The following is a 27,523-nucleotide window of genomic DNA, read 5'->3' on the forward strand; positions in this document are numbered from 1 at the left end:
CTTGTAACCAACCACGGTAATAGCACGTAGTTATCCTTCTTTGAATCTGATACTTGTCTATCTCGCGTTCAAATGCCCGATACATCGTCACCGTGACAGTGGCCAGCTTATTGTTCCTTTTTATCCAACTCTTAAGCATGCTAAAGGTCTTCTTAATTGGGTTTATATCTGGCGAATACGGCAGCAAGTAGGAGAGCTTAACGCCGTGTAATTTGTATAGATCCTTTACCTCCTTTAAATAGTGGATAGATGCGTTGTTAAGAATAATCTGTAGCTGGCGTCTAGGCCCAAAATCTAGCTGTAGAATAACAGAGAACTCTAGCCAAGTTGTAAAGAGATTACCGTTTACTCCACCCTGATAAATAAGGGGTGTATCTAGGTAACCCTTGTGCATTAGGGCCGGCAGTATACTCCACCTCTTAGACCTCTGGAGAGGTACAAAATTAATAGGTGAAAGGCCAAGGGGTGCCCAGCCCCGTTTCCAATCGCCCGTTCTCTTATTGCTGGCGCTCTTGTCGACAAAGTATAGGTCCTCTATAGCCTACTCCAACTGGCGTCCTCTCTATATAGCCCGGAGGAGAGCTAATTGCTGAGCAGCTCGCTGCTAAGTGATCTTTCTAGACCACTGATTGCGCTTAAGAACGCGATAAATCGTCCACTCAGAGGCCTCGACGATAAACTTATCGAATACTACCTGGCGTACTTCATCAAGATACGCAGTAGGTTGGTCTTGTAGGTAAGAGAGAACAAACGCCTCTTGCGTAGGCGTAAGGGTCCTTGGCCGGCCGAGCTTTATAGAGGGCGGAGCATAGAGTTCCCCCCAGAGTTCGAGGTTAAGGCGCATTCTCGCGATAGTTTTCCGGCTCACTTTGGTGCATTTGCTAATGTATCTAACGCTCTCATCTTGTTCTAGGCGTATACGGATCTCGTTGGCTACGTGAGGGCTAATGCGCTGCCCCATGGCATCAAAATAGTGAATAGAAATTGACGTTTCGTGGAGAAATGGGGGGGGAGGGGGGTGATCCCTGTGATTTTGGGTGTGTTGAGCGGGGAAAAAAAAATCTCGGCTACAGGGGGGGGGGCGCGCGCATTTTGCACAAGACTCTAACGATCGTCAAGATCCCACTCTTGTCTTTCTCTGATATTCGGTTTGAAGCGGCCGATGAAACCAATCCGCACGCATGGTCGTTGATCGACAGGATGCCGGGGGAGCTGCGGTTATAGTGAATGCGGACATGTTTGCTTAGGCATAATAGTCACATGCAGGCGCCTCTTCGACGTCGCCAGAGTCTCGCATGTCAAAGGCCACTGCAGCCCAGACCTCCTCCAGACCTACATTGCTTTCTCTCCTTGGAGAATTCGAGGCTCCTTTTGGTGCACGGCCACATTTACTGTAGCGCACATCGTTAGTCTCAGGCTCTTCTAGCTGCGCGCCACAGCCTTAGCGCTCGGAGACTCCGACTCCCTCTCCCCGCCACCAACTGCACCGCCAGTTCACCTTACGGCCATTCCCTTCGTCATGAGCTCGAGCGTCGAAAGAGTGCTGTGTGTGCGAGGCCGCAAGCTTCTAGGTGATCATACCTAGGCAGTCTTGAATGGCCTTTGCCCGATGGTGAAGACCTTTGAACTATTCCGTTCCATCACTTCGGCTTGGCATGGAGGGTGGCTGCGGCCAGAAATACGGCGGCGTCGACAAGGCTGGCTGGCAGTACGAACGAAGCAGCAATAATTTTTACCCGAGTGTTCGATCCCTTTGAGAGTCAACGGTTTTGCGCCTTTTCCTCCTGTTGGCTCAACTTGGCTCTGGAAAAACTTGTGGTTGGCTGAAATCATGCCTGTGCACAACGCCTCCTCATCACGGTCCCAAAAGTGGTTCCATGCGTTGCAGAAGGGATAGAATCATAATGATAGTCGAGGCCACAAAGGTCAAATCCACCGTAGTTCTTGAACATGGCGCTTTCTAGGCTCGAGGTCGTCTAGAAGAGGGGATTCATGCTTTGAAAACGATACAATAAAGGTTTCTCTCTCGTCCTCGAGCTGTTGTGTTCCCTAGCTCTTCCACTCACTGTCATTTTCGCGCCATCCAACTCCAGTCTCTCACTCATTTCACATCATGTTGTCCAAATTCACGTTCGCTGCAGCGGCTTTCCTCTCTTTTTCCAACGCCTTCGCACTTGGCCCTCTCCCCAAGCGCGATTCCTCTAGCTGCCATGGCTATGCAGATGGATCTACCTACACGACTGGAGGGAAGAAGTTCCTCCTCTCCACCGACGTCGTCAAATCCACCAACAACCTCGGTGGCCCCATCTGGGACCTAAGCTTCACGGAGTGTGTCGCAGCATGCGCAGCAGACCCAGACTGCGTCGACCTGGCCTACACCGGTGGCAGCGTGTGCTACCTCAAGAAAGGCCTGGGCGTGCCTTTCGCTGAAGACGGGACCTGCGACGCTGTCCTCATCCCCGAACCAATCTCTTCCAGCACTGATTTGCCCGCATGCTCCCCTACCACGGCGATCTCAACCGCAACCATCACCGAATCAGCCTCAACCTCCACAACCACGGCCACATCCACGCTCACCGTCACCGCCTTGACTACCACCACCACCGCCTGCCCCACAACCACCGACCCCATCATCAATGGCTCCTTCGAAAGCGGCATGGCCCCGTGGATGCCCCTCCCTGGCGGCACCGACGGCTACGTTGAACGCGCATCGCCGGGGACCAACTACAAAGGCAGCGACCAGGCATGGGTGATCCGAGGACGCATCGACGCGACAAACCCAAACCTAAACCAGACCTTCGTGCAGTCTTTGATCCTGTGCCCTGGGACAACATATCGGCTGACCTTCACGGCGCGGCGCAATCTCTACAGCGGGCAATCTAGTCTCCAAGCGTTCCTGGGTGCTGGGCCTGATGCAGCGGTAGTAGTTGCGACGATACCAGTGAGTGGGTGGACGTCGGATACGATGGTAACGTATACGGGGAGCGATTTCGCGGTGCCGGCGGGCGCGCAGTATTCGGCGGGGATTGTGCGGTTTACGATTGGCTTTGCGCAGGGGACGGGGTATCAGAAGGATACGTGGGTTGATAATGTGAAGCTTACGCCCGTTGTTGGAGCGACGCCGTCGGCTTCTTGAGGGAGAGGATAGATATGCTGGGGACGAGAAGCTTCTAATGTGTAATGCTACCTTCCCTAGTCATTCCAACCTTGATGAAGTTCCTTAAATTTTTGTTGTATTCATCGCGGACGGATATTCTCGTAGTCGAATGCTTGCGAAGAAGATCTAAAATTCACGCATGTTCGTTTTTGAGGCGCGTTGAACACGAAGGTCGTTAGGCCGTTCCCCCGTCGAGAACAAGGGAGACCAATAATGCCAACTCTGCAGCTGCTACTTCTAGTATAGCATCAACCTTGAGCGCCGAGGCGTGTTGCCTTGAAAGATAAAAGAGAGAGACATGTTCCGCTTGTAGCGCGTACACGATTAGAAAGGTTGATCAATCATTAACGTGCGCTCCATGCAGCGCATGCAGTAAGCTAACCAACATCATATGATTAAGAAAAAGATTTCCAGAACGTTTTTTCGGTCCTCCAATTTGCAATGTGAATATTTTATGTCGCTAGAACCATGTCAAGTCTCGAAAAGCGCATGAATTGCAGTTTCATCCATTAGAGACCGCCCTTTATTTCATTATACGGTCTATGACTACTAACTTGAACTACATTGAGAGGAATGAGCTAAGAATAAAGAGATTCGTGGACTATGAAAAGCTTCACGAAAAAAATATCTTTATCAAACGCCAATGAAATGCCACTACGCTAAATCGTGAGAACATACCACCAACGCCAAAGAAACTGCGTTGTTGAGAAGATTAACGAGCCGGATCCGAATTATCGTCTCCATAACTACACGCTCCTAACAACCCTATCCCCAGCAAATGTGACCGCATTCTCTTCATGGCCGATACGAGTATTGGAGTCCGTGACCAAATGACGAGGCTCCAAAACGCCCACATTGCCCACAGCCAGTAGGGGCATTCATGCGGACACTCTTGAGTATGACGCTTCAGTGTATGGCAAGCGAACGAGGATGCGTAAAGAGACTCGCAAGAAACACACATGGCCGCTTTGACGTGCTTTGCCATGACATGCCGCTTCCACTCGTTTTTGCTCGTGAATATGGCAGAACACGGGCCCATTGGACAAGAGAAGCCAAGGCCGTTGCATGTAGTTCGTGGTCGACGAGACCGTTGCCGTTGAATAACACACGAACCAAAGACTTGATTATTCGCAGCGTCAGAGTCAACACTGTGGGGGTCAGAATCACAGTAATCTCGGTCGCTAACACAGACATCCTCATGCACCAAGCGATATCTTGGATTCTCCGTAACTGGAAGATAGCGAGATTCATCGAAGTCCGGCCGCCAGTTAGCCGTAGGAACATAACTCGCGGTCTGGACTCTGTCGTTTCCGAATGGACTGGTTTGGCGTAACTCAGTATCAAGATCGAATCTGCCGTAGGACAAATCCAAATCATACGATTGGCTATTTTCGCCTCGTATGCTGATCTCATTTGCGTGTGTCTCTGGGAGATACTGCATGAAGAGGTCTCGGCGGTTGAAGGGGTTGTAGGAGAAAAGGCCAAGGTCATTGGTATACCATAATTTGGCATCGTCGTTAGTTTGACTAGCAAAGCTCTGCGAATCTGCCCAAGGCGTTGAAGAATCTAACACAGAGTCCAGCGTGCTAGGTATGGCAAGTATAGGAAGCGCTTCGGCGGAGTTTGAGTAGAGAAAGTCATGGCCAATATTCCCAAACTCTTTAGCCGCATCCGGATCTCCGGTGTAGAAGTCTTTGCGGGCATGAACCTGTGCAGTCGCGTTCTGGACAGCTTCTTCATTGGTAATCACGGGTTGGTTGATTGAATAAGCAGCTGAATTCAAAGGGAAAATAGGGTTGTCACGACAACTTTCTTCTCGGAGGTGAGGCCAATGAAGATTGTTTTCGATACAGGTAATCTTCATGGGTGGACTAGGCGACGGCCAAGGCCCTGTCGAAGTAACAGAATGGTGTCCAGTCTTATCATTCCTCATCGGGAAGTCGTTTCGAGTATGGCCAGAGCTGGTCCTGTTTAGCTGTTGTTGTAGTTTTTCCAGGATCGATGGTTGTGCGGCAACTTGAGCAGGAGGCACCATGCCCGACGTCGATACATCAGCTTTGCTTTTCTTGGAAGAGTGTGTACGCATGCCATCTTTGGTAGCTAACGATGAAGTTTTGCGACCGGATGACGTTTTATTTGACGATGAGCCTTTGTCGTGATCATGATAGCACTATGCATCTGTTAGCCTGAGATCGACGGATTCGAAGAGGGAGCTCACCCTTCGATGTTGTTTCTTGCACTTGTCACATGCGTGAGTTTGTCGCTTTCGTTTGAAGTTCTCTCTCTCCGGAGTGTTCATCCGCCGCCGGAGCCTAACTTTTGAAAGTCGGCCTGTGGCGAGATTCCACGCTCCCATCATCTCGTGTTGCGGCGGCGGGCTCGACTGATGCTTCGATGTCGCCTCGCTCGTACCATCTTCCGCGTATGGCGAGATATAAGTTCCAGTTGCCCGGGAAAAGGGTTCTGCCGATGACGACCTAAGCTCAGCGTTTGAGCCAGAACTACTAGGGATGGTAGAGATCCCTAGTCCTGCAGTCTGGCTGCGAAATGTGCCGGCCGTTCCGATATCGTTGGCCTGGTCAGAACTGGTGTGATCAGAGGTGTGGAAGGCGTTCTTTTCAGCTACATTGAAGGGCGCTTCAGAGCCCCCTTTCTCAGTCATGAAGAAGGCTATGGAAGCTTCCATCTTTCTCTCCGCGTGCGTTCCAACACCTGGAAATGCCTCTTTCAGAGCTTCATAAAGTTCATCCGATCCTAGCGGTGGATACCAGATCAAGCTGGCAGATGGACGATCCACGTCTGCCGAAGGCCTGGGAGCGCGAGAGATCCGATATCCTGGTGCTGTTTTCATGCTGTCTTTTGGTAGTTGTGCTGCGTGTGCGGCTAGAAGCTCGACAGGTGCTTGCATTGACGATCAACGAAACAAAGAACAGCAGATACAAAGGTATCTTGATATATTCTACAAGCGATGGTAAGAAGCGAATTAAAACGCAAGGTTTTGGGGTAGAAAGTAACGCTGGAGGGTGCCTAGTGGTATCGAGAGACCAATTGCTGAGAAACGATGTCCGATTTGTGGCGTTGCGTGAGAAGGTCCAGGAAGCAGGCTCTGGTAGTGCTGTGGGATACTGTAACAATAAGAGTGAGCAAGACCTAGGATTAGGGACAGTCTTAGGTGGCAAAAATGCGGTGATCAGACCTTGATTCCGCAAAGTTTAAGGCAACGAGGCTGAAACCAAGCCTCGCGTAATTGTCCCAAAGTCGACTCCGCATATGCGCCAACGACCGGTGAGACCTCAGTCTCCTTATTGGGTGTTACGCTGCGGGTGATAATGCGGAATCTCCTCTTTGGGACTAAGTTGGACTTCTCGCCATCTGTGGCGATGTTTCCTAGAGCGGTCATTAAAGTTGGTGGTTAGCTTGCGAGTCTCCGCTCGAAGAATCCTCCACGTGTGCACCGGAATAAGCAAGAATATAACAGAAAAGGGTGGTATCATTGTCATTGGCTGCTAAGTTGGATCATCTGCATGAGGTTGAGTTTCGCGCTTCATGCAGAGGTACAATGAAAAACGCTGGGGCATCGCAACATCAGAAGGAGTCGTTCAGCAGGAGAAAGCATCATAATGCTCAATTAGCAGGCAGTTTGGTGCGCAAGTCGTAAATGCGCAAGTGATTCGTAGAGCGTTCCGAGCAACTCTGGTCCTCAATCCCTCAATCAAATGTCGTCTTCTTACCTTTCGACTCGACAATCGCCGCAGAGCCTCTCTGGGCATAGACATGGGCGGCGCCAGGGGCAATAGTCCTGGCATCAACCTTGTGATACTCTCGAGGAGGGCCCCATGAGCTTTTGCCACCACGCGGTTTGTTGTTGGCGAAACGCCTGTTTCCACCATCCTCTCCTCCGTCAGCCCCATTCTCACCCTTATCCCCGCCCCCTTTCCCGCCATACCGCTTCTTGTATCTGGTTTGGGCATCTTCGGCGAACTCAACGCGGAGGGCACGACCGTGGATCTGGTTGACGTACCACTTCATCTTCTTCTCTTTCTTGGGTCGTTTAGCTTTTTTATTCTCGGTAAGTTTTGTGTCGTCGCCCCCACTTTCCTCGCTTTCATCGTCGCTGTGACTCTTCGACTTGTATGTCCAACCAACAACCGCCGCTTTTGCAGCATCTAGATCCTCGAAAGTGACCCATGCGAACCCCTTGCACTTCCCAGAGTCCTCAAATGTAGCCATGAATACGTCAGTCACCTCACCACACTGCGCGTAGTGCTGCGTGAGTTCCTCCTTCGTCACGTCGAAGCTAAGATTTCCAACGAATATCCGATTGTTCGGCGGCTTGCCATCCTTGGGTAGCAAGGCATCCAGAGGGTCCGTCTTCGGGCGACCCTCGAAGCTTTTCGCATTCTTGATGAGCAACCTTCGCCCTCCCATCAATGTCTCGCTCAATGCTATAGCAGCCTCCAGTGCCTCCGATGTCGAGAGATCAACGTATGCGAAGCCCTTGTTCTGCGGCTTGAGGGTTTGCCCGGGCCTAGTCTCCTTGTTAGGCGGGGGCATATTCACTCGCGTGATTTGGTCGTCGGTGATGTCGGAACGCTCGATGATGAAGGCACGGAGTGTTTCTTTCGTAGCGGTCCAGGGGAGGTTTCCAACCCATATCCCGTACTTGGAACGTTCAAAATTTGGATTGCCCTTCGGTGCTCCATCTTCATCCTCGCTGTCGGTGTCTGCAGCCGCAGGAGCTGCAACCATTGGCTTGCCCTTCTTGGCTCTCCTCAAGGCCTTCTTCGACGGGGGCTCGGGGAGGTTGACATCGATCTCGATTTCGCCTTCTGGGAGGACATCTCTCTTGCGCTTCCGGGGTCGAGTGTCTGGGGATTCGGGGCTGGCGGCGTTTTCGTCGACGTCTTTGGTGGGCTTCGGTATTTTTATGGAAGATTTCGAGCTCTTCTTCTTCTTATGATCCTTTTCTACAAATTTCCTGCTCTTTACAGGTGGTTCAGTGTCGGACGCTGCCATTGTATGTTGTGGAGGTTTGGTGGTGTTTTCGCAGAGTGTGAAAAAAATAAAAGTGACGGTGACGGGAAGCCTGAATGCCAAGATTTTCGACCTCACTCGAAAAAATACTCCACCACCACGATTCATTGCGGCAACGACTCTATTGCTGTACTCACAATCTGTTTCCTCTTCACTTGAATATATGCCCTCTGCCCAAGCTGCACACTTCTCCTCCAGCCTGAGCTACAGTCTCCTCTCACGTCAATGCCCGTGGCCCCGCGCCCTCCCCGCCTAGTCTCCGCGACTATCGAACCCGCTGGCCTGACCCATGGACGCTGAAGGAGATGACATGTCCGCAGAGGATTCGCGAACTGCTACCCTTGGACGCAAGCGGAGCCGCCAATCATCCGACGACGAACGAACTGTGGGCAGAGGTCTGGGTTCTAAGGCCCCTGCCTCGAGGCATGATATCACAGAAAGAGCTAGAACCGGCAGTGGTGGCGAGCGGATAGCGGGTAACTCTCGTATGGATATGGGCTCTTATGCGGAGCCTTTGTCCGTACCTGAAGATGTATTCGACCAAGATGGCTACGCTGGACTTCCACATGAATCGGAAATGCTACTGACGGATTTGGGACAGCAAAGCATACCCATGAATGGCACACAGACATATAAGCATGTTCATCAGAGCCAAGCTCTGCCGGGTGAGTCAGTGCATGTCACAATGGACAATACAGACGAGCGAGACGATGTGGAACTCATATTCTCTGAAGCGGTACTGCCGACTGTACCTGAAACATCCACCCGTGGAATAAACGACTCTCGAGCATACGAGCAGAAACCTGGACAAGAGACTGGGACAGTGCCCGGATTTTTTGTCACGGATGCGGATCGTAAGGCCATTGTGAACCGGGAAATGAAACGTACACGCGAAACCCTTCATCGGAAGGGCTCGAAAAAGCTTGCGAATGGCGTCAAGGTCACTGTCTCCGTCGATTTCCCAGATGTGGCTATTCGCCATATGGGAAAGCAACAAGAGGCTCTGAGATGGGCTCTCGAATACCACATCGCCCGACACGCACTGAAGGGGCTCAAGGCAATATACTACCCAGTTAGCGATCACCAACAAGATGATACCGGGGAAGAGCGTTTCCAGGCGTTGCTTTGCTACTCTTGTAAAGCCTCGCCAGCGGCGATTGAGGGCCTCCAAGACCACCCTCTGGCCATTTGGGGCAAAACAAAGCCCGTCACAGTCAGCGTGCTCGATTTCGTCTCCGAGGATTGGGCAATTGCAAACGACATCTTCAAAACCTTCATTAACGCCAGGGTCAATGCCATCATTGATCGCCTACGTACAGGGGATTTGAGGCGGGAGCATTATGGTCCCTTGAGATCTTTGGATGACTCCAAAAAGTCGAAAAAAGACAAAGGCGAAAACAGACACAAAACCAAAGAACCGGTCGATGCCAATCAGGAGATCCAGCCTATGGCAGACAATTTATCTAATGCATACGACTCAGTTAGTCCGACGGATGCTGCGCCAGTGGATCTATCGACAGAGCCCGTCTATTGGTTCCAAGACACGGCAGATGGTGTGCCTCGTTGTCAAATGTGCATACGAAAAGGACATTCCGAAGAGGAGTGCCCTTCAAGAATGTGCAGACATTGCCGGGCGCCGAACGAGCACTTCTCAAGCGCGTGTCCAACGCGGAGGAGATGTGCGAAATGCCACCAAGCGGGCCATGCCAAAGATGAGTGTTCCACCACCTCATCTATCTCCGCCAAAGTTCTCCCATGCGATCTCTGCCAGCGTCAAGGCCACACCGAAGAGCAATGCTCCCTCCTATGGCGTACATTCTTCCCTGAGAATCTGAGCGACGTGAAGAAGGTCGGCCGCCTCATAATCAGCTGCTACTATTGTGGCGCGTCAAGCCACTGGGGTGATGATTGTCCACTTAAGCAACAATCGTCGGCATATCTCTCGAGTGCCGCTTCGAACACTTTTTCGAGCAGGGAGGCTGCCTACTTCCTCTACAGGCCAGAAGAAGCAGAAGGTAACGGCATAGTTATCAAGGGTAGAGCAGGCGCTGCCGGAGATAATATCAAAGACGAGAACGAGGATATCCCAAGCCGTGCAGACCTGGAATATTTCCAGCAAGCATATCAAGATCGGTGCATAAGAGCTGCCGCAGCAAGCAACAATGAACAGCCTCGAATTCCTCGTCTTGGCCGCCTTGAGGACCTAATATTCCAACCGGCGAATGGAAGCATCAAGGAAGAGGACGCGTACGGGATCAACGGCCTCCAGCTAAATATCCGACAACAAAATGGGAACGCCAATACCGAGCACGTGAATAGTCCAGCCACAATCCCCACCGGGCTTTCCAACCGCTCAAATGCCGACTCTCTCGAAGCGCAGCGTGCAGCTAGACTCGCAATGATGTCGCCAAATGATGCGAGGGAGCAACACGTCCAAAATGTTCAAATTGCTCAGAAGCGCAAACGAAAAGCATCAAAGAATGCAAACCTCTTACCCCTTGGCAACGCCAACAGGTTCGGCGACCGAAATGCTCAAGAGCTGAATGGGGGCAGCACCGAGGTGGGTGCAAATGGGACAGGTGTGACCTCAAATATCGCGCCAGTCAATGCAGCTACAATGAGCGTGGAGTTGAATGCTCAAGAGAGGATGGAGAAGCCTCGCCGGAAGAAAAAGAGTTTTGCATTGGAGGAACGGAGAAAGCACAATGCCGGAATGAAAGCTACACAGAGCATTAGCAGCTGAGCAGAGGGAAGCCAAAATAGCAAAGGCAATAGCACAGGCCCCACGTCGAGAAGCCTTCTTACTCCAGAAGCGGAACGAGAGGATGGCCACAAAGTCGACCTAACCAACATGTAGCTGAATCGTTGCCGGTACTGCTGAACATGGTTGGATTCGAACGACGCCCATTCTCCTCGGAATTCACGATCACCACCTTTCACAACTATCCTACACATCCTTGCCCTTTTATCTTTTATACCACTCCAGGCTCAAAAACCCTAATAGCTTGTTTACGGTGTCACCAGTGGGTTCATGTCATTTCCAGCACTCATCCTCGGTCCGTCCCACCTCATCTGCGCCACAGCCCCCTCGTGTGTTCTTCCACGTCAACTCGGGCCCACACGGCGCGGCATGGCTTTAGCGCCGGGTGCTAAGCAGGTGGAATGGAATGCATCACTTGTGCTTGTACGCTGGTGCCTGCGGATGGTGGGGGCAGACGGGCTTTGTGCGAGGCGTGAGTGTCATGGGTAGAGAAAAGTGCATGAAAGAAGATTCTACATACTCACACCAACCCATTGTCAGCATTCAAATTACTGCGAATCGTGATGAGTATTCAACGTGACCTTATCCGTATATGTGACACCTCGCTCCCCAACGGGGCGGCTCTGTCTCCATCCATGCCATGCCTACCCTTTGACTAGATGAAACGCCCGACCTCGGCGGTGAGAGCATGGCGAGCTGACAGGCGGTAGGATGGATATGATGTCGCACCGGTGAGAGGGCCGTCACGTGGAAGGCTTTGGATCAAGCGCCAGCAAATGCGAGTGAGCAGCGTCCAAGGCCTTCTTCGCCGCAGCATACCGATACGCCTGCGACGCGGAGCGGGTGGCAGGCCGAGCGTTCACCGGAGGCGGGCGCGGGCGGGGGGCGAGTAAAGTGGCCAGGGCGCGGTGACGTAGCGGGTGGACGGTTTAGACGGGCTGCGGTGGTGTCTTCGTAGCTGCTTCTACTTGATCGAAGTTGGTAGCCAAACATGCCATATTTGCTTGCAACAGACACTCTGAGATCCTTCATCAACCAGGAGCACATCCATACCACTGTCATGATGTTTCCGTGCTGGGCCGGGGGATACGGCGGAGAGGGTCGCGGCCGCAGTAAAGCGCCGCCACCACGGGCAGCTTAGCGGCGGGCGGTCCACCTCAGCGGCGCTCCGTGCTCGTTGCGTGGTCGAACGGCTGCCTGTAGAGCTGCCTCTCTCACCGACGCCGTCCCCTCCTCTCCACCCCAACCTCACCCACCTCTCTACCTCTCTCTCTCTCTCTCTACTCAACACCACGCACTCTTTTCAACAACACCTGCTGCGACCGAGCTGATAGCCTCTCTCGACGAGAGCGTAGACCCGACCAGACCGCTTGCCCCTCAACTCGAGACGTCACTCAGCCAGCCGGGCTGACTCCACACGCCATCATGGCCACCAACGTCCCCGTTACCCTCGACACGCTCATCACCATCAAGATTGCCATCCAGGGCAGCAACCGCAAGTTCAAGATCCCCCTCCGCGACCTGGGCGCCCACGTCCTGCCCGACAAGGTGCGTTGTCCTCGCCGCTGCCGCCTGTTGCACGAGCCTACGCAAGCTCCAGGCTGCTGGCCAGCGCTCGAGGAAGCTGTGCATCAAGCTCCTCCTCATCAACCGCAACTGACATCGCTGTGCCTCTCCTAGCTACGCGCCCTCCTCGCCATCCCCGCTGGCCAAGACGTCGTCTTCGAGCGCTACTCCGACAGTGCCGGCGCCTACATCACCCTCGACTCGGACAACGCCCAGGTCTACAAGACGCTGTTCCGCGCCGCCAAAGCGAAGCTCAAGCTGCGTCTGAGGGCCATCATCGTCTCCCACGACGCCGAGCCGTCCGCCTCTGCACCCGCCCCAGCTCCAGTGCCTGCCGCCCAGGCCCCATCCTCCCGCTACAGCCTCGACGCCCCCTCCTTCACCACTCCGCCCGTTGTGCCTGCACTGAGCCCGCCGACCATCGCCCGCTCGTGTGTCCCGCCGCGTCCCGGCGGAGCCTACAACTACAGCCGTATGGCAGCTTTCAACAAGGCCATGAGCGAGATGAACCAGCTCGCGACCCCACAGCAGCCTGCTGTCGATGAGGTCGATGCAGAGGGCGAAGCTCCCGTCCCCCGCGCATTTACCGCTCGCGAGAGTGAGTTCCCCTTCATGCATTGCTATGTGTGCATGTTTGCTAACCGCTACCAGACTTCTTCACCAACCTCAACGACATGCCGCGTGCCGCCGATCTTGCGTTCCGCATGAAGGACGCCACCCCTCCGCCACCGCCATCAAACGCCTGCTCCTGGGTTGTCTACTGCAACAACTGCGATAACCCAATGGCGAACGAGCATTTCCATTGCAGCATCTGCGATCGCGGAGACTACGATCTTTGCGCGTCTTGCGTCGATGCCGGCATCCACTGCCCGGGGGCCGGCCACTGGATGGTGAAGCGCTTTGTGAAGAACGGCACTGTTGTCAACAGCACCACCGAGCGTATTGGACCCAAGGCCAAAGTTGAGCCCGAGAACGACATGCCCGGTGCGTTTACCGAGGAGAAGAAGCCCGAGATCGAGGAGCAGGACCTGCCTACCCGAACTTGCAACTGTTGCGTTAAGGGTAAGATTAGTCTGACTCATTGTATGCAAACCAACCTAATCCTCTCTCTAGTATTCCCTGAGAATGAGTTCGTCACTTGCACCTCTTGTGAAGATTTCGATCTCTGCATGGACTGCCATGTGAGCACGAAGCATGGCCATCACCCTGGCCATGCCTTCAAGGCTGCGACTCCAGATACCAGCCTCACGGCTCTTGCTGACTTCCTTTGCTCCGAGGGCCGCAATGTTCGACATGCAGCTGTCTGCGATGGCTGCGAGAAGGTAAGTCCTCATGGCCCTTCTGGATAAGTGCATTACTAATCTCATCAGTTCATCTACGGCGTCCGCCACAAGTGCCTCAACTGCCCCGACTGGGACTACTGCTCCACTTGCATCGAGAGTGCCAAGTTCATCCACCCCCAGCATCGCTTCGTCCCAATCTACGAACCCCTGCCCGAGCCCCGCGCCTCTATCGTCCGACACTACGGCATCTACTGTGATGGACCCCTCTGCAAGGACAAGGAGAGCCAGTCTCACATTGAGGGTGTTAGGTACAAGTGCGCAGTTTGCCACGACACCGACTTCTGTGCCAACTGCGAGGCCATCCCTGCGAACCGCCACAACCGCACCCATCCCCTCATCAAGTTCAAGACTCCTGTCCGCAACGTCAGCGTGACTACCATGGGAGAAGACAGGAACGGTTCCCCCATGACCACCATGGGTGACCTCCCCGCTAGGCGATCCACCGCGACGGAGACAGTCCCGGTTGCCCCGTCTGCTAACGCTGCCACCCAGGTGCAAACCATCGTTGATATGAAGCCTGTCGAGGCCCGCCAGTCGAAGCCGAAGATCGAGATCAAGGATCTCCTCGCCAAGCCCATCCAGGAGAAGATCCGAGTTCAAAACCTTCTCTCCACTCCTCCCCCGGTCGCTAAGTCTGTCGAGGAGAAGGAGGCCCCGGCTCAGGTACCCAAGGTTGAGAGCTCTGTCAGTGAACTGGCTGCTTACTTCGTTCGTGATACTATGCAGGACGGCACCAAGGTTGCTCCAGGGTCTCGCTTCATTCAGGTCTGGACTCTTCGCAACCCCGGTCCTCGGTCTTGGCCCGCTGGCTGCAGTGTCCGCTACGTCGGCGGCGACAACATGCTCAACGTTGACAACAGCCACCCATCCAGCGACTCTGACCTCGCTGAGGCCACCGAGAGCAACGTCATCGGACGTCCTGTCGAGAAGGGTGAGGAGATCTCTTTTCGCGTTCTGATGAAGGCACCTCAGCGTGAGAGCACCCACATCTCTTACTGGCGCCTCAAGGCTCCGGATGGAACACCTTTTGGCCACCGTCTCTGGTGCCACATTGATGTTTCAGAGGTCGCTACTACTCCTGCCAGCCCACCAACTTTCTCGCCTGCCACCCCCCCTCCGATGAGCACTACCACCAAGTCAGAATACGAGTTGCAGCTGTTCCTCCTCGAGCAGAACAACAAGAAGCGCTACGAGGCTACCCGAAAGGAGGCGTCGGTGAAGCCTGCCCCGATGGACCCGATTGCCGCCGAACGGCGACTGCTTAGGAATCGTTTGGAAACTCTCCGCACAAGTGCTGATCTCAATGAGGTCACCAAGATGAGCACGAACCAGCAGCAGGAGTACGGCATGTCACTCATGATTCTGGAGTGGGAGAACAAGATTAGGGCGTTGGTGCAAAGGTCCCATGAGCTCGAGCAGGGTCTCGAGTCTGCGACTGAGGAATCTGCGGAGAAGACGATGCTTGAGCGGAAGCTGTTCTTTATTCGTAGGGAGCTAGAAGCGCATACTATTACGCTCGCCGATAGCCGGGAGAAGATGGCTAGGTTCAAGGATGAGTCGAAGGCGAAAAAGCAAGAGCAAGAGCAAGAACAGCAGCAGGACACCGTGTCCCCACCACAGGAGCCAACTCAGGAATTGCGATCCAAGGGCAGCGTCATGATCTTCCCCCAGCTCCCGAAAGAGTCGCCGGAGTCGAGCACGCACGAAGCTCAGGCCAATAACGAGACTGAAGCTGAGGAGAAGGAGGCCGAGGAGGGCTCGGAAGAGGACTTCTTCGAGGATGCCGAGAGCGTCGAGATGCTGGAGGGTAGCAGCGACGATGGCTTCTTGACGGATGAGGAGTATGATATCCTTGATGCGAGCGATGAGGAACAGGTCTAGACATTTCGGAGTCTGGTCTGGGGGACAGCGGTAGGCGGATCAACTTGGTGCTGGAACGAGAGGTGATCTCTGTTACTGCCCCCTTTCTACCACCACTCGAAGCCTGGAAGCTATCTGGCAATCACATCTCTGGCGTTTGCGGTCCTCCGTTGTCTAGCTTTGTTCCCTAAGTTGCTTTTTGGGATTGGGGGAGCTTTTGGGGAATGGGGTTTGGGATAAGACACTCTTTTGACACCACTCTACTCGGCGATCCTGGTGCTAGGCTACTGGCGCTTTGGTCGTCTCACTACACATACAGACACGTTCATTGTGGGGAGGGGGAGGAGCGGTCGGGGAGATGCGAATTGGTTTTTAATTTCATTTATTGATTGACACTCGAGTAGTTCTTTCGTAGTGGTTGCAATGGGAAATCTTTTGAAATTGATTTGAGGATACGTGATCAGTGCACAGGCAGTGAACGTTAAGAGAGTGCACGGCCTACTTTGAACGATGAGGCTGTTGCACAGCCTAAACTCAAGGCAGGGAGGGACAAGTGGAGCAGTGAAGATCATGCGGCACTTGAAGCGGCTCATGCTCATGCTCGTCCCCAGATTCGATGCTGCATATCAACTCGGTCATGCATGTCACCTCGATCTTGCATGTCAAGGCGGAGGCGATATATCGATCGACATGAGGTCATGCACCCGTTTGAAGCTAGAAACGGGGCACGCTGCCGAGGCCGTGAATAGAAACGCAATATAGCTGCTATACCCAGGTTCGCTAGTCTACGTATATGAATGAAGGGAGTTAGGCGACTGCTCTGTGGTAGCGAGAACGCGCGTCGTTTAATGAATCGCGACGGGGAATAGTGGTGCGTGCTGGGGTCGTGATAGGTGCTCACGCTCGAAGTGCTCCAGCGAGTTTCCACGTATTCTAGTCAATGGCGAAGAACAGCTTCTATCCCGTTCGGATTTGTGGAAGTGCATGGAAGTACCCTAAGCAGTGGCATACACCCACAGCGGCTTGCTCTGGAATTACAGTGCCACCTTTTCCATACCCCCGTAGTGCTGCAAGGTCAGCCTCGGTTCGGGTCGTGGCAGAAGCTTGTGTTGAACGACGGCCATGCCACATCGAGGTGGGGAGTAAATGGTGGGTTACTCCTCATCGAGCGTGAGGTTTGAGGTTTCCTTAGATTTCCTTAGATTTCCTTAGATTTCACGTGCTCTGTCATACAAAAGCACAGTGCCGAATATGCTTCATCTCCTGCCTCTCCTGCCTCTCCTGCCTCTCCTGCCTCTCTCTTTCTTTCCCGCAGAGCAGTACAAGACACCCCGCGCTCGCAACAACAAGGCTACGCGGCAAGCACCTAACCAAGTTTCATGATAGAGCACGCCACGAGGCCATGGCAGCCACGCATCCGTGGGCGGGCGGTCGTGGCGCCTGCGCTGGAGATCATGTGCCGCTTCCCTAAGCATCCCCCTTGCGGCAGATGGCCGATTCGGCCATGGCACCTAGGGAGGCAGCGGCCCTGCAGCTGTAGCCACCTGCCCACCTGCCCACCTGCCCACCCGCCCAGCGTCATGGCCGCTGCCAGCATGGGCAAGAGCGAGGCTCGGCGTGGGTATAACTCAGCTGGGGTTTCCGACTTCGAGCAGTATACAATCATACAATCCACCGCAACCTTCCAAGCTTCAACGCAACCTTCTTAGCTCCAACTATTAACTTCAACACAACCTTCCACCCTTTGAACCTAGCGATTCCTTTCCTGTTGACCCTACAGCCGTATGGCCGTGTTTTTAGGTGGCCCTGACCCCTTTGATAATTGGTCTCCTCCATCTACTCCATCACCGGTAGTCGAAATCGACATGGATTCCCTCACGCGTGTCCCCGTGATCAGGAACCCGAACTACAAGCCGGCAGGCCTGAAGTCGTATGCCTATCTCCTGAACAAATGTGAGTACACCGGGCGTCTCTCGACAGCCTCGCAGTATCACTGACACTCTCCAGACCAGTTCGCTCCCACTCTCGAAGGCCCCTTCCAGATGCTCAACGACGTCCTCCAGAAGAGCAACATCCTCGAGCAATTCGGCGTCGACCCCGCGGACCAGGAGAGCTTCGTCCGTGATCTTCAACAGCTCGCCAAGGACGCAAGCAAGCTCACCTTCAAGAAGCTCATCAGCGGCAAGGCGAGGGCCAAGCCGCGCCAGCTGGTGAAGAAGGATACCACCACTGGGAAGCCTGGGCTTGTTGGTGCACAGGACCAGCAGAATGACTCTTTGTAAGTCCTCAACCAGAGTTGAGAGTCTAGACTTCTTCTAACGCGGATACAGGTATCTCTGCCCCGTGCAAATCGGCACTCCAGCCCAGACCGTGAACTTGGACTTCGACACTGGCTCCTCTGATCTTTGGGTACCGCCAACATCCTCTACTGATCCCAGACCACCATACTGATAACCTTGGTTAGGTCTGGTCCACCGAGCTCGACAAACAAACCCAAGCCTCTGGCGCCGAGACTCACCAGATTTTCAACGCCTCCAAATCCTCCACCTACAAGAAGTCTTCGTTTTCCACCTGGAAAATCTCATATGGCGACGGGTCCTCAGCCTCCGGCATCGTGGGCACCGACCTCGTGACCGTCGGCGGCCTAACCATCAAAGCCCAAGCCGTCGAGCTCGCCAACAAGCTCTCCACCGAGTTCCAGCAAGGCGCCGGCGACGGCCTGCTCGGCCTCGCCTTTGGCACCATCAACACCGTCAAGCCCAGGCCCGTCCAAACCCCCGTGGAAAACATGATCACGCAGCGGGACATCCCCAAGGCGGCTGAGCTCTTCACCGTCTACCTCGGCAGCTGGCGCGACGCCAACGAGGACGACAAGGGCGAGAGCTTCTACACCTTCGGATACATTGACCAGGACATCATCAAGAAGAACGGCGGCAAGAAGCCCTATTACACGCCCGTCGACTCCTCGGACGGCTTCTGGAAGTTCGCCTCGGCCTCCGCGACCGTCAATGGGAAGAAGATTGCGCGTGCCGGCAACACCGCCATCGCGGACACGGGCACCACGCTCGCGCTCGTCGACGACGCGACGTGCCAGGCCATCTACGCCGCCATTCCCGGCGCCGTGTACGACAGCACGAACCAGGGCTGGACGTTCCCCACGGGCACGGCGGCGGCCAAGCTGCCCGTCGTGACGTTTGCCGTCGGCGGGAAGCAGTTCCCGGTGCAGAAGGAGGACCTGGCGTTTGCGAGCGTTAGCAGCACGATGGTGTATGGGGGGATTCAGTCGAGGGGTGATTTGGACTTTGATATCCTCGGGGACACGTTCTTGAAGGGCATTTATGCCATCTTCGATCAGGGGGGCAAGAGGTTTGGCGCGGTTAAGAGGATTGAGAAGTATCAGAATGTGTCGGCGCCGCAGCAGTAGAAGGGGGAACGGGATAGGATGAGTGGGTAGATGGGATAGGAGGGCTGGGTTTCTGGGTCATTGTACTAATGCTTGTAGACCTTTCCTGTGTTTTTGAGAATGGCGTAGGGAAGTAGTCAATGAATACAACGATATCGAATCCTAGATGAGCTTCAATCGAATACATCTTGAAGGCATCGAAACGGCAGTTTCAAGAGCTTATCAAGCTTCGAGCTCCTAGCCCATCATCAGCCCGTGGGCCCGTGACAGAATCTCATCTCACGTGCTCTGCTTACTAACCTCGATATTTCTACTATAAAATCACGACCGGTCTTCAGTTGTTGACTCTGCAGCAGCGGGATTGGGGATCGGGTCAAAATGACTTCACTGGAATCCCATGGTGGGTTCGTGAGCAAAACAAGAGCTCTCCGGTACTCATGGGGTTGGATCAAACTTGGAATTACAGCACCCCATGGGTGTGGTGGAGGGTGTGGATCAAACATAGCCGAGCCAAGCCATTATGACTGGCTTGGTGGTTGGCGAGGAATACGCAAACACAAAGCAGAACCCAATGGGTGCGTTGCGGTGGGAAACTTCAAAAAAGTACCCGAGTGATGATGATGTGGTGGCGGTGGGTGGAGGGTCGCGCGGTGGAGCATCCTCAGCACGATGCTGATGATAGTCGTTGCAAGATAAGTACACTGTGTAGCGGTTTGCAGGAAGTAATGATGTTTAGTCTATTAGAATCATGACGGAAAGAAACAGGGAATGGTGATAGACATCAGTGAGAACAGGAGAGCGCAGGTCCAACATCAAGTATATCCTTGGCCTGTTTTGACATCATACGTAGTGAAACTTGAAAAGTTTTGAACGCAAGACACGTCTAGCAACTCCTCGACGATGCCCACACCATAGGTGGTGATGAAGACCATTTTCAAAAAAAGAGCCCCAAGTACTCCCTCATGTCTAGCATAGATTTCAACCGCCCATCGAAGTTTCGTACTCTAATTCAAGCCGCGAAACGTGACGGTCACCTGACTTTAACGTCCGCACGTGCTTTCCAGCCCCTTCCCGCGACTCTTCTCACACCGACCCATTCTCATACCTCTCATCCACCTCCTCCTCTGAATCTTCATGCACCATTCCCCCTAACCCATCTGTCTCCGCCCCAATCAACGGCGCTCTCTCCCCCTCATCCCTCGCCAGATGCCCCACTATACTAATCGCCAGCGTACTCAGCCCATGCACCATCGTACTCGCTAGTACAACCGCGCACACGACCGGCCACACCAATAGCACCGCCCTCTTCTTTGTCTCGGGGAAATTATGCGGCGGGTGCGGCAGCGGGATCGACGCGTCCGTCTCCAGCTGCGCCCGCGCTTCCATGACCAGGAACAGTGCACCGACGCCCATCGGCCCGAAGTGGCCAGTAAAGAGGGCCTCGTTGAAGGTCTTGATGGCTGGCATCCAGCGATACAGCGCCAGGACGATGGGAAGGCGGCGGAAGACGAGGACGAGCCCGATAAGGCCGATTAGTCTGCCGGGAGTAATTCCCACGAAGTCAGAACCAGAGGTGAAGGCGTGCCAGGGGATAAGGGCACCGAAGAACACCAAAAAGGTGCTGTTGAGGAGCAAATCGATGACTACAGGTAAGTTCTTTTCGCGGATAGGCGAGTTGCCAGCGTGGCCGAAACCGACGCCTGCGCCAAAGGCTACGAGGAAGTCGTTGACGCCGAGGGTGCTGGCGGCGCCGATGGAGAAGATGGCGAGCAGGAGGTAGAAGACGAGGTAGGATGCTCGGCAGACTATTTTGCGATTGTTGGAGAAGCGAAAGAGGCGGTTGGCGGCGTGGCCGAGGAACAGGCCGAGGATGATGCCTACGCCGCATTGATAGAGGATGTGGACTAGGAACCATTTCTTGAATATCTTGAATATGCTCCCGAGGGTGGCGCTGGTGAGGATGCTAATCCCGACGCAAAGCAATAGGAAAGAGACGCCGTCGTTGCAACCGGATTCAGCAGAAAGGATCAGGCGTAGACGTAGAGGGACCCTTTCGGAAAACTGGGAGTTGGATAAGACGCTGGCTGCAAGCACGGGGTCCGTAGGTGTTAGGCATGCTGATATTATCAAAGCCGTGGGGATATCGGTTTCGAAGATCCAATAGACGAAGGCAGCGCAAACGACCCATCCAAATGCCATCACTGGTCCAAGCAGGATCGTTAAACTTCTCCAGGTATTCCTAAAGTAATCATTTGGCAGCTCCAGGCCAACGGCGAAGCATTGGATGCCAACGGTGAGTCTTGTGATTTCTTGAATCACGTCATCGGTGAATCCCCATTGCTCAGGGCGAAGGACGCCCGCACATTTTGGACCGAAAACAATACCAGAAATAGTAGCTAGAGGTGGTTCAGAGAGGTGGAGTCGGTTTCTAATAAAGAGAGAGAAGAGTGCGTCTGTAAGAAGGAAAATCGGGACGGTGAGATAAGTCAAATGCGGGCCAGAAGGCTCGAGCTAGCTCCAAGCCATAATATAATAATGCGACGATGAAATACCAAATCAGTATAAAGGACGATGTGAGGTACATGCAGGGAGCGCGGTTACGTGGGGTGGAGGCGGACCGTCCTAAGCACACTAGTATACAAGGCTAGAGCCAAAGGTGAAAGCCATGTACAACTTTGACCTAGATTTCTGGTAGATACGCTCAAAAGCTTTTTCTTCTTCCTCCTCCAAAAGGCGTAGGACTATATTTACGGCGCTGAATGTGTCCCAAATTACGTCGTTACAAGTCATGCAAAGGACGTTGGTAAATGGCCCTATCCCAATCTCCTCAAGAGCATATCCTGTCAACAAAGAATTTGCTCGGCAGGTGTTCGAAAGAAGAGTTGATAACAGTTGTTTGAAGACCAAGGATTGGTAAAGATGGTCAAGCATCAAGACCTCCAAGACGGGGGTGGCGGGATGAAACCATTCAAACCTGCTTCGTTCTCGAAATACTCTCCAATGTCGAAGTCGACGTCTGGTCTAAATTCGTCTTTCAGATGCTCCTCTTCGTTCCGTAAATTTTCGGCATCATCAAATCTGTTTGTACCCTGTAGTGCTGTGACCCGAACCTTTTTCAGCAATGGAAAATCGCCCTTAAACGATGCCGCTAGCTTAACCAGATCTGGGACAATAATATCTCCACATAAACGTATGACCAACTTCTCAAGTGAAGTTGGAAGAAGCTCAGTCCAGGGACGGTTTGAGTTTTGGAGCTCTGGGAAACTCGTCATTAAAGCCATTTGTTCACAGTCCAGAGTTGCCAGCTTGCGAAACGGTCGAAGGTCTCCAAGTCGAAATCTCCCCGCTGTGAGGAGGCGAAGCTGCAATGCGACTTTGCGAGGGGCCCATCCAAGTTGAAGCTCCAACTTCAAGTGTTCGAGTGTTTCACAGTGTCTGCTGAGCGCTTCGACCAACTGAAGAGCGTCAAATTGATCGGTGCTCAATCTCGATGCAGCTTTGTAATGGTGGCTGAACTTGAATGACTTTAGTGCCTTGCAGCTTGTGATGAGAGCTGTGATTGCTTCGACGCTAAGCGTACTCCATTCCAGGTTGATGGAGGTGATTCCGAACGCTGCCAGGTTTTGCTCGGCGAAAACATTGAAATTGGCGGCTGTCCAGAGGCCGCTCTGGCATTGATATGCTTCGAATGTGCGCAGTGATGGTAATCCGAGGAATGGGGCTAACGTTCTGATTTGAAATCCTCCGTCCCCGGCTCCATTCTCAACGCAAAGCCTTTTGAGGGAATGGTACTTCGAGGGTAGACCGTGTCTGGCCTTTTGGGCTTCATTGGTCACGAAATGCCAACGGAGACGAGTGGATGGTGGCATGGCAAGGTGGAGCTCTTGCAAATTCGGAAGCTGGGAGACTAGGAGCATCACCTCCGCATCTTCGACACCTCGAATGATCGATTCATACCAGTCGGGCTCCGAGTTGAGAGAGACATATCGGCCCGCATCGACAAACAGCTGAAGGTCCTCGCGGCGGGGTGGATCTGATTCATTCAAGAAGGAGTAGACATCTGCAGCCGTTCTCCATACTCTGATCTTGGCAGTCCGGGCATAGGAAGCGAGTTTAGGGTCTCGAAGAATTGTGCGGAGGAAGGGTCGGAAGGAATATGCTTGCTGAAACAGCTCATAGGAGTAGAGGCCATAGAGAGTGGCCTTGGTAATGTTATTGACCCTTCGAGATACGAGCGAGAGACTGCATAGGTCAGTCTTGTGCCCGCTCAGGTTGGATATAACCTGGTCGACAAGCTCGTTGGGCAGATCAAGGAGTTGCGGCATGTTGGACTGAGTGATGATCGATGGATGTTCATGGAGGAGATAGGTTGTCAATGGATCGGATAAGTACTTGGCCCGTGCATCATCGCAAGCTAGGTGAATTACCACTTTCAGTGACTTCAAACTCCTACCTCAGAGGGCATTACCATGGCCCCTATATTTTGGCCCCTAGAAGTGGCTTATAGGACGTGGTTGACAGATTTACCCCAAACTCTTATTTATTCTATACATATCTCTATGTCCCTTGTTCTCGAGTACCACCATCCTCCGCGTAGTTACAAATACTACACGAAGTAACTGTCCCGCTCATGTTACGCGCATGTGCGCTTTCGGTAATCGCCCTGCCTCCTCAGTTTGAAAAATGTCGAACATAGACGGTATAAGGGCGTTCAAATAAGGTTTCTAGCGTACGCTAGTGTATCCTATCTATAGCTCCTATATAGTAGGGCTTTCCTGTAACAGATTAGTGGTAGCTGATAGTTATATCAGGTTTGAAGTGCCACGCTGCGTCGTTGCAAATGATCACCAGAACAACCACGTGATGGTAGGAGTTGGCTGACCGATGTCTATTAGTGGGTTGGCGGCTAAGAAAAGACTGCACTCGGAAGATCTATGTGATATCACTAGAAGTTCGAGAGATAGTGGATAATACAACAGTGTATGTGTTTTACAAACATGCTGTACATGAAGCGACGCCAAAATCCTATAATACATCCATGCATCTACACAAATCGACTACTACCGCAGCCGTTGCTTTCCCCTAGCAGCCTCCACCATTTCTGGTTCTGGGATCTGCACCTGACTCGATAGCACTCTTTCCACAAGCTTGGCGCCATCCAAGAGGTTGCCGCTTTGCTTCAACCCTGAATCTAGCTCCAATTGATGCAACCTCTTGGACTCCAAATACTTCTTTCTCTCTGGAGTCAAGATCCATTCCTTAGGGAACTCGAACCTCGCCTTCGGTTTGTGATGGCGGAAGTCGAAGGGCACATCTGCGAAAGTGTCTTTGCCCTCACGCGCCTCTTTGACGAGATTGTTGACGGTGTCCCGTAGGTACCGCTTATTCTGCGCCTGTGTTCCAAACATCTCGCAGCTCATCTTCACGATGTCGGTCGAGGGATTATATCGAGACCCCGCCATTTTGATGAGCTTGTCCCTTTGTAATTGGGTAAGTCCCGGCATGTCGGAGGTGCAGAATTCGACGACCACCTTTTTCGCAGCTGGGTGCTCTTCACCGAGGTAGGTAGTGTAGCGGAAGCGTAGTGGTTGCGAGGTCGATGGGACCTCGAATGGCCTGGCAAGCTCTTTGGATCCGGTTAGCATTTGGTGTGGTGTAAGCGGGTGAAAGGCATTTCTTACTGCTTAACAAGGGCAACTCCCACGCCGCGAGTCTGGCGTATTCCCTCAGCTCGCGGTGCTGTTCCAGCTCTCCATGGCCCAATGCAGATATATCGTCGCCGAAGTAGTCTTCGTCGCCCAAATGCTCATCCTCTCCAGAATCCCAGAAATCGTTGCCAACCCTCGGTTCGGGCGCTTTGGTGAGCATATTGTACTCTTCCTCATCACTGAGCGCCTCCTGATCGTACTCCTCGTAAAGTCGTCCCAAAGCTTCCCTGTCCACCCCAGCGACTTCATCGCCAGCGTCGTCGTCGAACCCCTCGGGAATAGCGTCCAGCTCCTTCATCAAGGCATCAGGGTGCACTGTCGATAGCGCATCAAGAAAGCGCCGCACGCCCTGGTCATCTGATTCGTCTTGAGTGTCTGCATCGAGCTCGATTCCCTTGGTGAACTCCTCGAGCCTCTTGTCCCTCGCATCGTCGTTGGGATTTTCATCGCGGCGAGGAGCGGTGGTGGAAAGGCGCCGCTGCCAGGGAATCGCAGACAGCGGTGTATAGCGGGGAGCGGTGGGGACAGGACATCTTCGGGCGCAGAGCACCAGTCTCCTCGCTATTGTTGCCATTGAGTAGGTTGATAGATGTTGTCTTGCACTGTAACATTTTCAGAAACGCGAGACCGTCGGCAGCTTCGGACCCTTTTCGCCGACCGCCAAGCCATTGGGCTCGTTGACATTCAGGCGGTGCGAAGGGCCAGATGCCTCCTTCTTTCACCAAAAACTCGTTTGGGCATTTCTTGTCAGAAATGTCACTCCAAGGCAAGAAAGCGTCCAAAAAGCTGTGTTTTGTGACTGTCGGGGCAACAGCTTCCTTCAACTCTTTGATATCTGCTACGTTGCATCCCCAATTTCTCGACGCATTATCGAAAGCAGGGTATACGAACCTCCTTGTGCAATACGGCAAGGACGGCAAAGCAGTATTTGACAAGCTGACTTCAGAGCTTGATGGCTTAGCTGGACACGGCATTGCGATCGATGGATTTGACTTCAACCGCGATGGGCTAGATCAAGAATTAAAAGCTGCAAAGGGGCTACCAGAGAACTCCGAGGGCGTTGTCATCAGTCATGCAGGTATGCAATTTGTTCCTCTTCTACAATTCTTATGGAAGACTGATCGGGGTGATATTTCCCTTCATCCAGGCTCGGGCACCATATTGGCCGTTTTGAGGATAGACGTACCTCTTGTCGTTGTACCAAACGAAGACTTGCTCGACAACCATCAAGTGGAACTCGCAAAGGTATTGGAAGAGCAGGGATATGTGATATACGGGCGTTTAGAGTACGCTGAAGGATCCATTCACCTTCTGTCAGCACTAACCAAATGTTCCAGAGATCTACCCGCAACAATTGCCAAATCCGAGGAGTTACGCATTCGACACAAGTCTTGGCCACCCGTAAATAGTGGAGCACATCGTCAAGCGCGGGGTCTTGCAGGTGTCATGGATGAAGAGATGGGGTTTCTAGACTAGGACTACCGGAACCTCTGCCGCGACCCGGACTTACCGAGACTATCCCAATTGGTGTATCACTCCTGGATTATCATATTCTTCAATGTCTTGGATGAACTCTTCGAGTTTGCGAGTGCTTCTAGACTTAGAGGACCCGCCACAGCCGCGTTCATCTCATTCGTTCCAGAAAAAAATATACGGTTCCATTGCCCCCCAAGAATGCCGCGGTTGGAAAAGAAGCTAAAGAATCCTGGCAAAAATAGCATCATATTAACAGCATCTCAGCGGCGTATTCCACGCGTATAGGTGGAGAAACCCGGCCCGGATCGCCATGGAGGGAATATTGCAAGAACGGGGATTGAGGAGATGCATGCACCCCCTCTCCGTACTTCGAGGCTTGTCTATGTTTTTGAGAAGCTTGTACATATTAACTTCGTGGGCCTCCACCACGGGCCGTCCCCTCGCGCAGGGTTCTACCCCCACCTCGTCTCACCCCGGTTAGTCACCCATCCACGTCACGAAGCCCGCTGACGCGTTGACAGTACCTGCAGTGGCTAGGTCTCCGTTTAATTTCGGGCATGTCACTCGACTTTCCAACTTCTTCTTTCGGATACACCTCCGTGGAAATCATCGGGATGCACTCAATCCAGGTTGCCGGTGACTTTAGCGAAGCATTCGCTAGAGGAGGAGCAACACGGCGGTTGAAGCGGGGTCAATTCAGCATGCACGTTTTCACAGTACATCGTGCAGTCTTCCTAGCTTGGCATGCCATAAGCGGTGCTCAACTCACCGACAGCATCTGGTGATATCTCTTCAGTACGCTTCATCAGCATCTCGACAGTTCTTACGGAATAGATAGCTGACAGTCGCATTCGTGTGCTTCTCAGACTCTCGTCTACTCTGGTGTCCACTCTGATGTCTTGCATGTCTTCAGTTTCTCTTACTGACGATGACCAGCATTCAGGACACGAGGGGAATCCCTACCATGTCTCCCCTGTTACTATGTTTCACGAGCCACACACCTAATGCTGCTAGAAGCCCGATCAGAACGCTAATGACCACCTCCCATGGCTTTCTGGCAATTAGGTCTGGAAGTTTTCAAGACATCACAAGGGCGTTTCTCGGAGTCTCTCGGAGTCGGGGCTCGTCGGTCCCGAGTAGATGACCATCGAGGTCATTAGTGAGGAATGACGACGCGCAAGTATGGGTCATACCAATTGCTAAGCTTGCTGTATG

At 53.2% G+C, this 27,523-nt stretch overlaps 9 protein-coding genes across 9 annotated transcripts; 5 read left to right on the forward strand and 4 right to left on the reverse strand.

Annotated features, from left to right (window-relative positions):
* Positions 1–2,113: 2,113 nt before the first annotated feature.
* BDZ99DRAFT_474277 (uncharacterized protein) lies at positions 2,114–3,136 on the forward strand (the record flags this gene model as incomplete). Its single annotated transcript, XM_033721893.1, has 1 exon — positions 2,114–3,136. The coding sequence occupies one exon, from the start codon at positions 2,114–2,116 to the stop codon at positions 3,134–3,136; it is 1,023 nt and encodes a 340-aa protein (XP_033579002.1).
* Positions 3,137–3,643: 507 nt separating this feature from the next.
* Positions 3,644–5,249, reverse strand: BDZ99DRAFT_460829 (uncharacterized protein). Its single transcript, XM_033719474.1, has one exon. The coding sequence runs from the start codon at positions 5,241–5,243 to the stop codon at positions 3,870–3,872; it is 1,374 nt and encodes a 457-aa protein (XP_033579003.1). The 5' UTR covers positions 5,244–5,249; the 3' UTR covers positions 3,644–3,869.
* Positions 5,250–6,639: 1,390 nt separating this feature from the next.
* BDZ99DRAFT_507497 (uncharacterized protein) lies at positions 6,640–8,503 on the reverse strand (the record flags this gene model as incomplete). Its single annotated transcript, XM_033724255.1, has 2 exons — positions 6,640–8,166; positions 8,479–8,503. 2 exons carry the CDS (start codon positions 8,501–8,503, stop codon positions 6,866–6,868), a joined length of 1,326 nt encoding a protein of 441 aa, XP_033579004.1. The 3' UTR covers positions 6,640–6,865.
* Positions 8,504–9,638: 1,135 nt separating this feature from the next.
* On the forward strand, positions 9,639–10,103 carry BDZ99DRAFT_382862 (uncharacterized protein; the record flags this gene model as incomplete). The annotated part of the gene is made up of 1 exon (XM_033715296.1): positions 9,639–10,103. A coding segment is annotated over one exon (465 nt), but the record flags the coding sequence as incomplete, so codon positions are not given.
* A 2,274-nt stretch (positions 10,104–12,377) lies between these two features.
* BDZ99DRAFT_474280 (uncharacterized protein) lies at positions 12,378–15,742 on the forward strand (the record flags this gene model as incomplete). The annotated part of the gene is made up of 5 exons (XM_033721894.1): positions 12,378–12,500; positions 12,633–13,116; positions 13,170–13,601; positions 13,632–13,840; positions 13,889–15,742. The coding sequence occupies 5 exons, from the start codon at positions 12,378–12,380 to the stop codon at positions 15,740–15,742; spliced, it is 3,102 nt and encodes a 1,033-aa protein (XP_033579006.1).
* A 1,844-nt stretch (positions 15,743–17,586) lies between these two features.
* Positions 17,587–19,145, forward strand: BDZ99DRAFT_486773 (aspartic proteinase precursor; the record flags this gene model as incomplete). The annotated part of the gene is made up of 4 exons (XM_033722802.1): positions 17,587–17,674; positions 17,729–17,999; positions 18,052–18,130; positions 18,186–19,145. 4 exons carry the CDS (start codon positions 17,587–17,589, stop codon positions 19,143–19,145), a joined length of 1,398 nt encoding a protein of 465 aa, XP_033579007.1.
* Positions 19,146–20,207: 1,062 nt separating this feature from the next.
* Positions 20,208–21,635, reverse strand: BDZ99DRAFT_383290 (Na/H antiporter-like protein; the record flags this gene model as incomplete). Its single annotated transcript, XM_033715322.1, has 1 exon — positions 20,208–21,635. A coding segment is annotated over one exon (1,428 nt), but the record flags the coding sequence as incomplete, so codon positions are not given.
* A 2,313-nt stretch (positions 21,636–23,948) lies between these two features.
* Positions 23,949–25,429, reverse strand: BDZ99DRAFT_412517 (uncharacterized protein). Its single transcript, XM_033716656.1, has 2 exons — positions 24,806–25,429; positions 23,949–24,750 (listed from the first exon to the last, which is right to left on the reverse strand). Exons 1-2 carry the CDS (start codon positions 25,404–25,406, stop codon positions 24,185–24,187), a joined length of 1,167 nt encoding a protein of 388 aa, XP_033579009.1. The 5' UTR covers positions 25,407–25,429; the 3' UTR covers positions 23,949–24,184.
* Positions 25,430–25,585: 156 nt separating this feature from the next.
* Positions 25,586–26,308, forward strand: BDZ99DRAFT_383857 (uncharacterized protein; the record flags this gene model as incomplete). The annotated part of the gene is made up of 3 exons (XM_033715353.1): positions 25,586–25,910; positions 25,980–26,118; positions 26,170–26,308. The coding sequence occupies 3 exons, from the start codon at positions 25,586–25,588 to the stop codon at positions 26,306–26,308; spliced, it is 603 nt and encodes a 200-aa protein (XP_033579010.1).
* Positions 26,309–27,523: the final 1,215 nt, after the last annotated feature.

This window comes from Mytilinidion resinicola, assembly GCF_010093595.1.
Source record: "Mytilinidion resinicola strain CBS 304.34 unplaced genomic scaffold BDZ99scaffold_6, whole genome shotgun sequence".
NCBI lineage: Eukaryota > Fungi > Ascomycota > Dothideomycetes > Mytilinidiales > Mytilinidiaceae > Mytilinidion > Mytilinidion resinicola.

Coding starts and splice junctions, on each gene's coding strand:
- BDZ99DRAFT_460829 (XM_033719474.1), bottom strand. CDS start 5,243: ATGCGTACACACTCTTCCAAGAAAAGCAAAGCTGATGTATCGACGTCG.
- BDZ99DRAFT_412517 (XM_033716656.1), bottom strand. CDS start 25,406: ATGGCAACAATAGCGAGGAGACTGGTGCTCTGCGCCCGAAGATGTCCT. Junction 24,751..24,805: donor GGAGTTGCCCTTGTTAAGCA/GTAAGAAATGCC, acceptor CCGGATCCAAAG/AGCTTGCCAGGCCATTCGAG.